This window comes from Rhopalosiphum padi, chromosome 2, assembly GCF_020882245.1.
Source record: "Rhopalosiphum padi isolate XX-2018 chromosome 2, ASM2088224v1, whole genome shotgun sequence".
Lineage (NCBI taxonomy): Eukaryota > Metazoa > Arthropoda > Insecta > Hemiptera > Aphididae > Rhopalosiphum > Rhopalosiphum padi.
The window spans coordinates 67,878,782-67,893,854 of NC_083598.1; the positions used below are offsets into that span (position 1 = coordinate 67,878,782).

Consider the following 15,073-nt stretch of genomic DNA (forward strand, 5'->3'; position numbering starts at 1 on the left):
TTTATTTGTTACTGGTAAATAATATTTTCTGTTACAAATTAACGATTTACCTATATAATAGTAAGTAAATAAATGAATACTATTAAAATTACAGTGTTTTCGGGCTCAGCAAAACACACGTTGGAAATTAATATGATATTATTATACATTATTTTTAAATCAGATTAAACGCAGTTATATTAAAGCTCAACATATTAATGTTCGGTAATATTTCGTATTTGATGATGATTTGTAGTTTACTGTCGAATTTAAGCGAATATCAAACAAAAACAATTATAATAATAATAAATACACACCCAGACGATGAATATTATATTTAAGAAATAAAACTCAACCCACGAGTTAAATATAGAGCAAAATATAACAAATACATACATGCAAAGTAAAAGTCAATGAAACTTTTACAAGCCAACAAGTACTTCATTAAGCCTTTTTCGTTAGTTATCCCTATTTTCCACTCGTGTAACATATAAATCGTATAAATTCTATACTCGCCAACCCGTACCGTTCTTATATTTCTCCAGTAGGTTGTGTTCTAATAGACATAATTGAACAGGATGTAACAATAGCAACTAAAAACCGAAATTAACAAATTATAATGTGTAAATAATATGCAATAATTATGAATTGTGATTTAGTAAATATTATCAACGTTTTTTTTTTTTATATATATATCGTTCATTTTTAGTGTCAGCAATTATTTCTAGTACATCAGTTACTAGTTAAATGCAAAACACGTTTATTATCATACTCGCACTGTATAATATAGTCTATATAGGTACTATAGCTATACGCATATAGTATTGCGACTGTAAATAATTTCTATTTGTGGTTCAGTCAATTATTTATAACACTACTTGTATGTAAATACCCAATAATTTAACAGAGTAATAATAATTTATCCAACCACTACTCATGAAAATTTATTAGGGGTGGTCCGAACTTCAGTTTTACCGAATTGTTCGTGATCAAACTCGAATACAAATCCTTTTTTTTTTTTACTCAAACTTTTTTTGAACTTTTCAAACATTTTAAATTATAAAATTTTAATTAGATAATGACTCAGAACATGAACACTAATCGAGGCCACTTATATGATAAAATATTTAAAAGTATATAAATAAATATATATTTGAAATAAAATTAGTATTAAAAGGTACGGCTATTTATATTTTAAACAATATATTAAATAATATTTATAATAGTATTGATATCAAAAATCACAGTGTCAAAAATATTCGAGATTAAAATATTCTTGGAATGAAAAAAGAACAAAAATTATTGATATTAATTGATATTAGTAGTAAGTAGTAAGTAGTAAGTAATATCAGAATCGAATACGATTTTTTAGTTGATCCAACAAAAATATTGAAATTGATTAATGTTTATTTTGTTTAAATGTTATGTAGAAAATAAAAATTATAGTTATTATTACAATAATGCTATTTAATATGTTATATATAAGCTTAATTTGGTTATACAACATACTTTTTGAGTTCTAGCGAATATGATTTTTTCATAAAAGACTAAAGGTATATTGACGTAGTTGTAGTACAATCATGGCTATATATATTTATTAGAAATTGAGTAAGTTTTATATAGAGTTAAAGTTGGTAAAATTGTTCAATCTAAAAATTCTAATTTCAATTAAAATTAAAATGATTTATATTGAATTTACTTTTATTAAAAAATAAAAATTCAATTTTACTTAATTGCAGTTTTAAAAACAATTCAGTTTGAAACGATGAATATTAAAATAAAATTAAAATAAATAAATTGTGTAGGTACATTACTTAAATGTGAATGCATTTATTGTTGTACGCGTACATTTGGTGTATATTAAATTATTTTGTTTATATTTTTCAATCTTATTTCCACCTTTATTATTTTTCTCTTTTATTATAGGTTTTAAAAAATTAGTGAATATTTGGAACTTCATTTTTAGAATAATAATATTATATTTTAAAGTAGCAGAACAGTTTTAGAAGAATTAGAAATAATAATCATAAACTAATATTTTTTTATTTAACTATTATTTCTAGGCCGCAGTTAAAGTGGAAACTCATTCGTGTCGTCATGCCAGTAAGCCAAACAATAAAGAAAAAAATCAAAATCCCAAGTGCATCGCTTGTGAGTATATACAAATTAATACATTTTACTATAATTATAGTAATTAGTTATCATTAATATACATATTAATTATTAAATTTCCTCTCCTGATTTATGACTAAATATTGACTAGATCGATGACTAAAATATTTATGTTCATTTAATTTTATTGAAAATCATAAATACTAATAGATTCAAAAACGCTTAAAATTATATCGAAACAAGTAACGATCGCCAACACGAGACATTGTTGATTGCTCTATACTGTTACCTATTACACGGAACCGCAAAAAGATGGTATATCATGTCATTTCCTATAAAAACAATCATACATTGACACATAACTATTGTCTCTAACCAATTATGGTCTTAACACACACCTAATATATAAAAATAGATCGGACTCGATCGATTCAATTTAAAATACTGTAGAAATCATTCATAATGCCGTTCAAAAGAGCATAAGAAAATAGGTCATATAATAACCGATATTCATAAACTCATAACAATTGAAATTGAAAAAAAAATTATTATAAGACATATGAGTTTTGCCTGGACCTTTAATTTTAGGTGATTAAACCCCGTATGCTATTAAAACCACGACATCATTATAAACGGTTTATACTGCGTATATTATATATATAGCGTTATGTTATTGATATCACGTTTGTGTTTCGAGATTCTTCCACCAATTTGCTACGCATATATCATATTATTGTGAGAAACTGTTGTGTACTTATACGCACAATAGAAGCTTATTGTGCACGGGATTATCTGCGTGAAACGATTTATGTACAAGAAACAACGTATTATTATTTAAGTGACAGACTAGACAAATATAAAATAGAGATACGTGGAGAAAATATATCAGTATATTATATTATAAATAACGGCAATCGACAGTATAATAACAGTGGTAATAATATCGTGTTAAAGCACATGGTCGATATATACTAATGGCTTAGAAAATAAACAACTCCGCAGTTTATACGCGCATATACTGGTAGGGTTATTAATTAAAAGCGAGTAAGGGCGAGAGAAGAGTCGATGTCGACAAGATACATATTATATACAGCCTCTGACATGTAGGTGGTATCTAATATGTCATGTTGTATAGGTAAAGGTGCGTACATACTAGCGATACCACATACGTCACATGGGTATAGACAGACGCCTACTAACGCATAATTGGACCAGCAGGACGGAAAAGTAATAAAGGAAAAAGGAATCATCTGGATCGGGTTCGACTATACGAGCAATGCTTGTGAACAGAGGCGCAAAACCGATTTCAATACTTTATAATCATATTACAGCGCAGATTTAAATTTAAATTGCATTTTTCTCTGAACATCCCAAAATAATTGATTTCCAAGCACAAAATTCGTTTCATACATCAAAGGACTTAAAACGAAACTTTTATTTTATATTTTTTTTAGAAATTGTTTTGCATTTTTTAAACTTTGAAAGTTCGTATTTCATATATTTTATAAAAATAGATAACATTTGTTAAAAGTTTACTATAAGCCATTTCACTATAATAAAAAATTAAATTAAATAGGTCTTTATTTTATTTCATCGTATTATACTTATTAGCTAGGTACATATGTTTTGATCTATATACATATTATACATCTGTATACATATCTGATAAAAGAAGCGGTAACTACACAACGGTCTAACAAACGACATTTTTGTCACGTGCTGGCAAATATATTATATACGAGTAAACTATACTATATATATAAAGATAGATAGATAGATAGGGTGTTTTATTTATGACTTGTATGATTCGCGATAACGCTAAATTACGGAAATTTAAATAATACAAATAGATTTTTGTTTGATCATTTTTACTTAACATTACGGTAAAAACAATTTTTAAATTTTAATTTTATATAGGCATCGATTAAAATTGTATAATATTATTATTATATTTTAAAGTCATTTATCCTGTTTTAGGACATTTAAATCTACGAACTAATAAACATTAATCATTCAGAAAATAGAGGTTTCCAAAATGCCCAGTGTTTCTGCTGCAAATAAATATGATAGGTATTAATTAATTATACGTTATTATTGTGCGGAAGATATCAATTATAATTTACGAAACAAAATCATACAAATTCTTAAAATAAATCGCATATTTTCACGAGATATCTTTTCCCTCTTTCTCTGTGGGCTGATGATAATATTCTATTACACTAACCCGAGACCAAATAAATGGCCTCGCTAATGCTTATCGCCAAAAATAAATGTTAAAATAATTATGCCTGCTTACTATACAGTAGAGACTGCAGACAACTGTTAAATTTAATTTGAGATCAACACTACATTATTCGAATAAAAGGAGATGAACAATTAATTTATTTGATTCATGCTTACATTATGTCATGATGACTATACGTTCGTATAAACAGTGATTCGCCAAACATGTTTTTTTTTTAATAATTAATTTATTCAAATTCTGATTATTGGAATTTTCAAATTTAACTTAAAGATCATATTTTAAATGCTTTAGATTTTTTTTATTACTCAAGGAATGTCCTGTTGTGATACAAACTTCAGTTTTTCATATAAATACTCTTTCGTTCTTGCTATAAATTATTTAATTAGTGATTTTAAAAACAAAGGTTAGGTTAGGTACAACGGGTAATTTCTCAGTTATTAAAATGTTTATATTAAAGATAATAGTTCTTAAAAATAATTAATTAATAACAATTATAAACATTTCAAACCACCATGTCACCAGTCCTATACATTTTAAACCCATTATCATAAACTTTATGAATATTATAATATCCTTAATACATAAAGTTATAAATACCTACAAATCTACTCGATTACATTTTATTTTTGATACATCAAAATGCTTAAAAAATTATGAATAAAATAGGAAAAATGAGTTTTATTTCAAAAATAAAAGTTTATATTTTCGTGATACATGAAAAGATGATATATTTCTAAAGTAGTAAACAAACCTCAAGAATTTAAAAATATATTTATAAGTATATTGGAAAATTATAAAAATTAGATTTTGAACAACTAAAAGAAAAACTGAAGGAAAAAGAGGTTGAGCATGTTTGGTGAATTACCTTGTTTACACGTTAGTTAATGGAAGTATAGGATTCGATAACGAAAGGCAATATTACATATTATTATGATATACTATACGTACCTATAATATGTATACTTCATAAATGCCCCGTTCAATTATTCATTTGAAGAGTTATTACGCCCCAGTAAATATATACTTTCTCAAAAACAAATTATAACATAATGCTATGCCTCGACTTACATCATAAAATCGTATGGTTTGAATAAATTACAACGTTCCACCACGACAGTAATTCAAAAGATAAACTAACAACATCAAAGCATATTTATTATATAATATACGTTATCGGTAAAGATATAAATTTTGTATCGGCGCAGTGGCGCATAACTCGGAGTACCTACATATTTCTGGTGGTGAGACACGGGGTGGAATATTGAGTAAAGTACTTGTATACCTATTTCAAACGTTTCATTTTTTCGGTATAATATGTTATAATAAAAGTAAATAGGACATTTTAAATTTAGTATTGCTTAAACTTTTTTTAATTTGAATTAATTATAAACGATTAGGTAATTTATAAAATTTAAATGCATTAATTTTTTTGTGTGAATAGCTGACATATTTATTTACTACTCTTATGTAATTATTTTTATTTTATCTCGAAAACCATACTAACTTTATTTTATACAAATAAAATATTAATTAAATAAATATCAAATAAATAGTTTTATATTAATAATTATACATTTTACATATATTTGACTAAAAGTTTAACAAAAAATCTGGTTTTACTTTCTCTATTATAAAAATTATATATTTATTTATATAATTTATTCGATTAAATAATTTAGCTTTAAGCTCATATTTTAAATGTAAATATTTTATTTAACAAATTAAAATATTTTTGAAGAAATAGACGTCAAATGTCAAGCAGACAGTCGTCCTGTACTATAAGTATTTGCACGGTTAAAAAAATACAAACTCAGAAGGCTGCCAATCAAATTATTTAAATTTCTTCGTAATTTCAATATTTAAATATAACCCATAATCGACCAGAAAAAATGTAAATATAATGTATTGAAATTTTAAATATCTTATAAAATTAAACGATAATTTAGTGTCAGTCTTTTCAACTTCCAAGAAATATTACAGTAGTCTATTATTAACATTACTTGAGTAACACATCGTATGCGTTATGTTATAAAATAATATTATTGTTTATGAATAACATACTATATAAAACCCGAAAATTGTATACATAAATTAAACGTTTGACCTAGAAAATAATTATTAATAGTCATGCCTGAATAATTAAACAATGTTTAACACGTATATATGTATAAGGTAATTCATGCGTATTTTAGGAATATTTGTAAAGGATTAAAACTGTCACTCAATAATTGAAACATAATTTTAGGTATGAGAAAAAATTACTCAAATTTAATATAATTATGGTATTAGTGCAGGTAGTTTATAAACATTGACGTAAAATACACAATCGCAGTAGACGTGCAAGTTAATTTTTGTGCACATAATTATCCATGATTAATGTCGATTTATATTAATTAATAATTTATCTATTTTATTCGTATTTTGTTTTTTTTTCATTATGTATATTGTTATAAGTATTATTAAAAGTGTACTTGGCCGCTTTTAATTTTGAAAATTAAATATTTAAATACTTAAAAAATATATTATTTATTATACTATTTTGAATTATTATAATCAAGATCGTCTTTGATATTGTTCACTGTTGATACATATATAATCTATATATATTATATAAATGAATATTTTTGTTCGTTTGTCCTATATAGACTCAATAATTACTGGGCCATTTTCAATAAAAATTATGTAAACAAATTCTTCGAAACTATAAGTGTGTTTATATATAGCTTATTTTTCATCTTTTATAGGTTTTTCTTTAGGAAGGATCATAAATTAATTAGTTTTGTCTCACAAAAATCAAATATATTTTTTTGTTTATTTGAATTATTGTCATTGGTTGCAGTTTATATTTCTATTGTAATAATTATTATAAAAAAAAATATATAAAAATATTTACAATTATTATTAATTTTTTTTTTAAGAAATCTAAAACTAAATACTTTTGGCCACAATATTACAATGATTACTTTTATGATTTGCAATCATTGTTTGTTATCTTAATTTCGAGCATATTTTTAATGTACACTTAAAAATCAATACCAATATTAACAATGTTGGATTTATAGCGGCTTCTTAAGCATTTGTTGAATCTGTCACCGGTTTTTTGTATGTATATAAAAATTATCTCCAGAATTAAGAAGTGAAAAATCATAAAACTAATTATTGTAATTCTATTATATACTTCAACTGAATAAAAAAAATAAAAACAAAAATATAGGTCAATTTTAACCATGACGAAATTTGATAATACAGCGAATACATAATAATCATACACGATGGTGTAAAAACGAAACCTGCTGCATCTGCTAATTTCGATGTGCACGACCACCACTGTCCGCACTAGATGTATAACTATGAATTATATCCCAGTAGGCCAAGTACCTAATCGTATATGTCGAAGTGCACGCTCTGTATAATGCATATACATCATACCACTGCATATGCTCAATGGCCTTGTAATCATTCATAGCGCGTCCGCGAGGAAAAGGGCACAACACCACAATAATATATTATAATTACGACTGCTGTTCTGTGTATATATGTAATTATTTTGCTGTTTCGCTCGTACTGGGTTAACCGGAAAATAGGACTCCTTTGCGGCGTAGATACAACATAACATATACGTAATATGCATAGCACGTGGGCGAGTACCTATGGGTTGTTATTTGTTAAAAACCGAAAAATGTCAAAAAAAAAATGATAACAAAACGTATACATGCGTGTGTTATGTAAGCACTAAGTATAACCATATATCGCACTTTAAAATAAAAATAATACATTCAGAGTTCAGAGCGATATTATGTTGCTTTGTATGCGGCGACAACTTAAAATAAAAATAAAAAAACATGGTCATTTTCTGTGCGAGGAGATGCCGTGAGTACACACAATGCTTCGTCAGACTTTTTCTTACGATCGTGATTTTGTGGGTTTTTTATTTATTATATACGAATCTTGTACCAAAAAATGTACGTATACATAACTCGGTAGCGACAGTGATCATTAATAAATGCATTCTCACAGCAAGCTGACTTGTACGCGTTTCATTTGACAAATTGTCTAAAAATGAATTAAAAAAGAGTATGACGGATGAATCTTTATACGATGGCATATATTGGTAGCTCGGTGTGTGTGTGTGTGTGTGTGTGTGTGTGTGTGTGTGTGTATGTGTGTGTGTATATGAATTGTATGAATTGTATGAATTGTATGCATATAAACATCCATATACATGCATTACACCAATAGTACATATATTATACATGTATATACCTTCACATAAGGGCTATAAGGACGTTGGGAAGAGCTGGGCGGGGCGTACGAATAATAGTGGTATAGGTATATACTATATACTCATATACACTGCCTAAAATATTGCTCTAAATTTAAGAGGTCCAGAGCCCCAAGCCACTCGAGGAAAGCATCAAAATTATAGTCCGCGTACGCCCATGGTGTATCTCTGAGATGTAGATCTGTTCACTTTCGTTTTATTCTTCAAACGTGAAATATGTGTATTCATTGCAGCTATTTATATATATTATAAACTTACCTTGGTAATAACTATTAAGTATCCTTATAATATATTATGCTCTTAAAACGTGATTTCATTTCAAAAAAAATAAAATTTCAATTCGTCGTCGTCGTATCTCTGTAGATACTCGAAACAGGTGGTAAGTGAAAAATATACAAATCAGACAAACCAATAAATAAAAAGTAAAAAATCTATTTTACCGAGAAAAAATTTAAATTATTATCATAATATGTTATAATTTTATTTTTACTCGCTAGACTATCTAATACAATGCTGCCCAACGGTACAATATTATAATATTAACTATATAGAACAACATTTAGTTTAGGCTGTTCAATATTGTATACTGTTCTATATTCACGCATATTTGATACTACATTAGTAAGCTATTACATATATAATTAATTATCACAGCGTTGCGGAATTCTGATCTCGACTCTCCGTTAATTCACTTGATGGAGATCCACACACGTACGCATTTAATGTAATTTAAAATACAGATATTGAACACGAACCGTTAGTAAATATTATAAATTGTATTTTTATTGTCGTAATATCATATTAATATGATTCAAATTATAAAAAATATAACAATAATGTTAAACCAATTAAATTAAAACACTGACGCAGTGTTTTATTTTTAACCCAATTGCACCCTATACATTTAATGCGTTTTGTGTATTAAAATAATGCGATAAATTCAAAGCGAAAATTTTATCTCACTCTTTTTGAATACGTAAATGATATACTGTATACATTTTCACGTTTCCAATCAAATGCCTAACATAATACAGTTGGTGTGCATCTATTTTATCGTCATGGATCGTATATTATTTAAACGCATAATAATATGATTGTCTTCAAAACTCGACTTAATTTAGTAATAGGTACCCACTATAATACCAAAAAATAATCAAAACTATTTTTCTCCGTAAAAATGAATTACCCAATATGTTATTTAAATAGAATTTCTTTAATTATCATCCGGTTTTAAACACAAACATATTATGCATTTAAATTTATCCCTATTAAAAAAAAAAAAAAATACCCGTATACATGATATAGACACAAATACACAATACAAAAGTTTAAGAATAAACAAAAAAAAGTCCCGTTTAATGGTTTAGTCGCGTCGGTGCAAAGAAATAATATGTTTGATACAAGATAAAACTACATATTTTATAACGTTGCACATGATTTAAAAACATTTTATCCATTAAACATCTACAGTTCTATACAACAAATTACACACTTATGATTCATGAAACATTTGCAGCATTTATTTTTAAAATGAAAATATATTTATTTATTAGGTACTTAAAGAAATTCATTATAATCGTCTATTTATAAAATCTATGAACATTATAAAACAGATATTAGCTTACTTCAATAAAATAAATTATACCTAGTCATTATACATATTTCACACTCGAATTTTTTTTTGTCTTTTGTAGACAATGGTAATAATTAATAATAAAACATTTTTTTTTTTTTAGTGCTTATTATATTAATTAATTATATTGTTATTTTAATAATTATATACATTATATTTGTTGAATATTTACGATTTATTCGAGTTTAAATAAAAGTTATTTATTAATGATTCATATTATAATATACATATATTATAAATTATAATACATATTTTTATACTACTTTCTAAGTTATTTTTTGAAGATGTAAAATCGGTAATTGTACCTTATAATATGTGATTATGTGACTACCTGTCTGATGTATGTATAATATATTATATGTACATGATATTATGTATATATACAAAAAACATGTTTTTATATGTATAAAATAATAACGTATGAGTATTTGAGACGTAATATTTAGTCAATATGTCTCATACACTCTTAGAGTTTATAACTTTTATAAGATGATATCCTGTGATTCGAAATTAAGCACCTGAACAAACACACATTTTATGTCAAATTGAGAAACATTCAGCAACGATTATTGTAGCGCGCATCGTTCGGTAATTCGTGTTTCGATTTTCGCGGTATTAGTATAATATGTGTTTACAATGCACAGTCTATTGTCGTCTTAAGAATTTTACCTCACCTGTGATTAAGGGTAAATATATAGCAATAAACTATACAGGATGATTCACCAATCATGCTCATTCCTATCATTTTCATTTAATAATGAATTTATTTAAAATCTAGCTCTTGAAATTATTAAATATAATTAAAGATCATATTTTTAAAATCTTAAAAAATGTTTGTGCTACTTTAAGAGTGTTCTGTAGTGATACAAATTTTTTTTTATATAAAATATATATACACCGAATTCAAAATTTAAACGAGTAGTTTTCCAGTTATCAAAATATTTATACCAATAAGAATATTACTCTTTAAAAATAGTTTTACAAACATTTGATCTAATATTAATTATACTTGAATCATTTTTTAAATAAATAAATATTGATAGATTAAATCAATTACTATAATTTTCAAATTACCCTAGCTTTTAGATCTTTCTAACCCATTATCGTGGACCTTTTATCCTTGGTCCAAGTCAAATTACTTAAAAACTACCCGTTAAAATGTTGAAACTTAGATACATGAAAAAAAAAATATATGCTGATTAATTAACATTGAAAATGGAGATTCTCATTTGAATAACCGAAGTTTGTATCGCTACAGGACATGTAATTAATACATACAAGTATTTAAATACATTTAAAAATTCTAAAACCCAAATTTTGAAGAACTGCATTAAAAAAAAAACGTAGTGAGCATGATTAGTGAATCACCCTGTATATTATTATTTCAAATACACTTTCAGTGGATTCAGCGTATATAATAACTTTATGCGATACCTAAGGTGATCTCGAATGAACGTGGAATTGAGAAGAAAAAAAAACAAAAATGTTACACGCATTACAAACTGGCCAGTGAACAACAGCTCAGCTCCGTCGTGAAATGACAGAACAATAAATTACTTTGGATGAACGACTCTAAATGTTCGTTATTAATTTCAAAAATGACGCACGGTATTGCTCTGAGGCGGTACAACGTCGCCGCGACGATTAACCGAAAATCGTGCTGAGATCTAAAAACTACCAACGGTTTTGCGAACGTTCGATACGTCATGTCAGCCGCGACCGAATGCCGGATAGAGTATGTTATATAAATATAAATGATATATTCAACTTAATAAATATAAACGTCCACAAAATCACCACAACTGTCTATATGGTGTGTCATTGAAAGCGTAAATAATAATCACGAATGTTAACGAAACGCGAGAAATAGGAAGGTCATGAACTATATACAATATAATATGCACGGGGTCGGAAATCGCCATGTTAAAATCTTAAGTTCCTGTCAGTAATTATTCAAAGATTATGTCCTAGCATAATAAAAAAACTAATTATTATTTCGAAATTCGATCGTTTATATAACATAATATAGGTATAGTAATTAATTTTACACATTTTGTATTTTAAGCGAATGTCCGTATTGTTTTTAAAGTGATGTGTTTTTTTTTTTCAATTTGCTTGTTTTGTTTGTTGTTTTTATTTTTGTTTTTTTTTTTTTTTAATTTAGAGAACGCTCTTAAGTTTCGAGAAGCACTATCTATCGATTGAAAATTTAAACAAGTTGGTACTTTTGATACTTCGAAACAGTCATTTTTTTAATTTCTACAGTAATATTTTCCAAAATGTACAAACAGACTGACTCCAGCTGATTAATTACTTTAAAAAAAATGTCGAAATTTACTAAACGAAATAGATTCCGGTTACTGTGTTGTGTGGTTTGTCGTAACTTGTAACATTAAAATAATAATAATAACTAATAGCTTATTTGAACATCCATAAATCGTATTATCTTCGTACCATTTCTTGTACTTTAAGATTAAATTTTACTATCGTGTTATATGATAACTTCATAATATGTTCAACAATATAATCGGCTTATCAATTTATGCTGCCTTATACACAACAAAATATAAATTATGCATCTATATGATATCAATACTTTAATGATTGCTATTGCTTGTAAGAATCGTATGTATATAATATTTTATAAATATTTTTTTTATAATTTTATATCGGTTCCATTTAAATATAAACTTAAATTAAATATAACTATCCTACAAACACAATAGATACATTATTATTGATCTTGAATATAGTATGCAAAGTTTTCTATGTATAAATTTAAAATAAATTTGCATTTTTTTTATGTTAGATTTATAAAAAAAAATGTTTTACCATATTTTTGTGTTTTAAATACCTATTATAATATGTTTATTTTTTTAGTGTACATAAGAAATTGGGTTTTATAATAAAAATTTTTTACAAAAGCTTAGAAAAATTAATGGAAGAATTAAAAGAAAAAATCATTAAAAACACAGTGGTTTGAACACACTGCGTACCACAACGCCATCACACGAACTTTTACATGTATTTAGTATAAAAAAATATGAGGTGGATACATAAATAACAAATACACAGCTAGTGAAAATATTTTAACCAAAGTGAATATTGGTTGATATACTGCTCGTCAATAATATTAATAACGCTTTGTGAACGATTCAAACACTCGCAAGTTCAAATGAGTGTTGTTATTTTTTATTTTTTTTAATCGAACAAAGGTAAATAACAATTAACTGTATACTTTGTTAATTCAATAATTGTTCGTCTGGTTGGTAGTAATTTAATACATTTTTTTTTTTCAAAAATGTTATAAAATGCTATGTTGTTCAATTTATGTTCACATTTCAGAACAATACATTAAAAAAGCGTTTTTACAGATCAAACGATAAACAAATAAATAATAGGTAGAAAAACATGAAAAATAACTTTATGTCCTTCTTTTTTTTTAAAAAAACATTAAAATCTGTTATATTAATTTCCTGAAAATGATTTAAAATATTTTATTTTCAACTTTTCCTTTATACATAAAACAACTGCAGTTATAGTTTAGAAAGTAATAATAATTAATTGTTCGCAAAATAATCGCTATTATTTATCAGTGGGTAAACGTGTTTATTGTTTTATTTTTAACAATATTATATAATCATCTATAAACACAATTTATTTATTTACCAGACACTGTTAAATTTACGTTCCATTTAGAAATATAATACATTTAAATTGTACGACAAATAAACATTCTCAATTGATTGGAATCCAAACATCGTAACAATGTACGTTAAGGTACAATAATATTACTCGTATTGTAATGAAATTCTTTTAGTTTGCTCTTGCCTACAGTTTCAAACAATTATAAAAGGGTACAAAAAACAGAATTAAAACACTTGTGATTATTTAAAACGATAACAATCAACATTATTCAATTAATTTCCAATTGTTTTCAACTGGTTATCTATTGAGTCACAATGTAAACTAAATTAAATTAAATAATTTATACTTCCATATTTTGAAGAAAAAAAATATAGGTACCTATGCAAGGATGTAGAACAAATAGATCCAACATGTTTACCACCCTTTATAATAAACTCATTCAAAATCTGATTTTTAGAATTTTAACGTTAAACTGTCTTATGCATATTTTAATAAGTCAACTATCTTGTGTAAGTATATACAATACTCAGTCTGAGTTCTAAGTTTCTAACCGAGAACCACCCTTCTTTACTGTAAATAATTGTTGAGCATATGCTGTTTATGAATCTAAATTTGAAAGAGTTTCTAAGTTAAGAAACTTTATGCATTTATAATAATAATCACTAATAAAATATATATATAATATTCAATCCAGCAATTATTATACTCAGAATATTGCTAAAATTTCAAACCTAAATGCTAATACATTTATATTAATTACTATAATAATATCTAAAACACCATAGCCCCCATCATATCCTTAAAACTATTATTTTTATTATATTAAGTTTTATAATTCAGAAACTACTCATTAAAATTTAGATTTATATAAATTAATATTTTATTTTTAATTAACCAATTACGAACATTTACAGAAAAAAAAAATTAAACAAAAAAATTTTTATCGAAACAGGACAATCCTTAATTAAAAAAAAAAAAATACGCGTAAGTATTTGAAAAATTACTTACTAATGTTTAAGCATAGGTACTTAAAAGTTCTAAAACATCATAATTATTTGAATAAGAATATTATTAAAGGATAGAAAAGAGTGAACATGTTTTGGCGAATTATCCTATATAATATATATATATAAAAATAAAAGATTTGGATATAAGTCACATTGAATATATAAAT

General features: G+C 25.6%; 1 protein-coding gene across 3 annotated transcripts in view; it reads left to right on the plus strand.

Moving 5' to 3' along the window:
• Nucleotides 1–15,073, plus strand: part of LOC132920451 (receptor-type tyrosine-protein phosphatase kappa) — a 128,203-nt gene that overhangs the window by 80,431 nt on the left and 32,699 nt on the right. For all 3 annotated transcript variants that reach the window (XM_060982854.1, XM_060982856.1, XM_060982855.1), the window contains one exon: nucleotides 2,043–2,130. In XM_060982854.1, coding sequence (XP_060838837.1) covers nucleotides 2,043–2,130 — 88 coding nt within the window. The remainder of the gene's footprint in view (nucleotides 1–2,042; nucleotides 2,131–15,073) is intronic.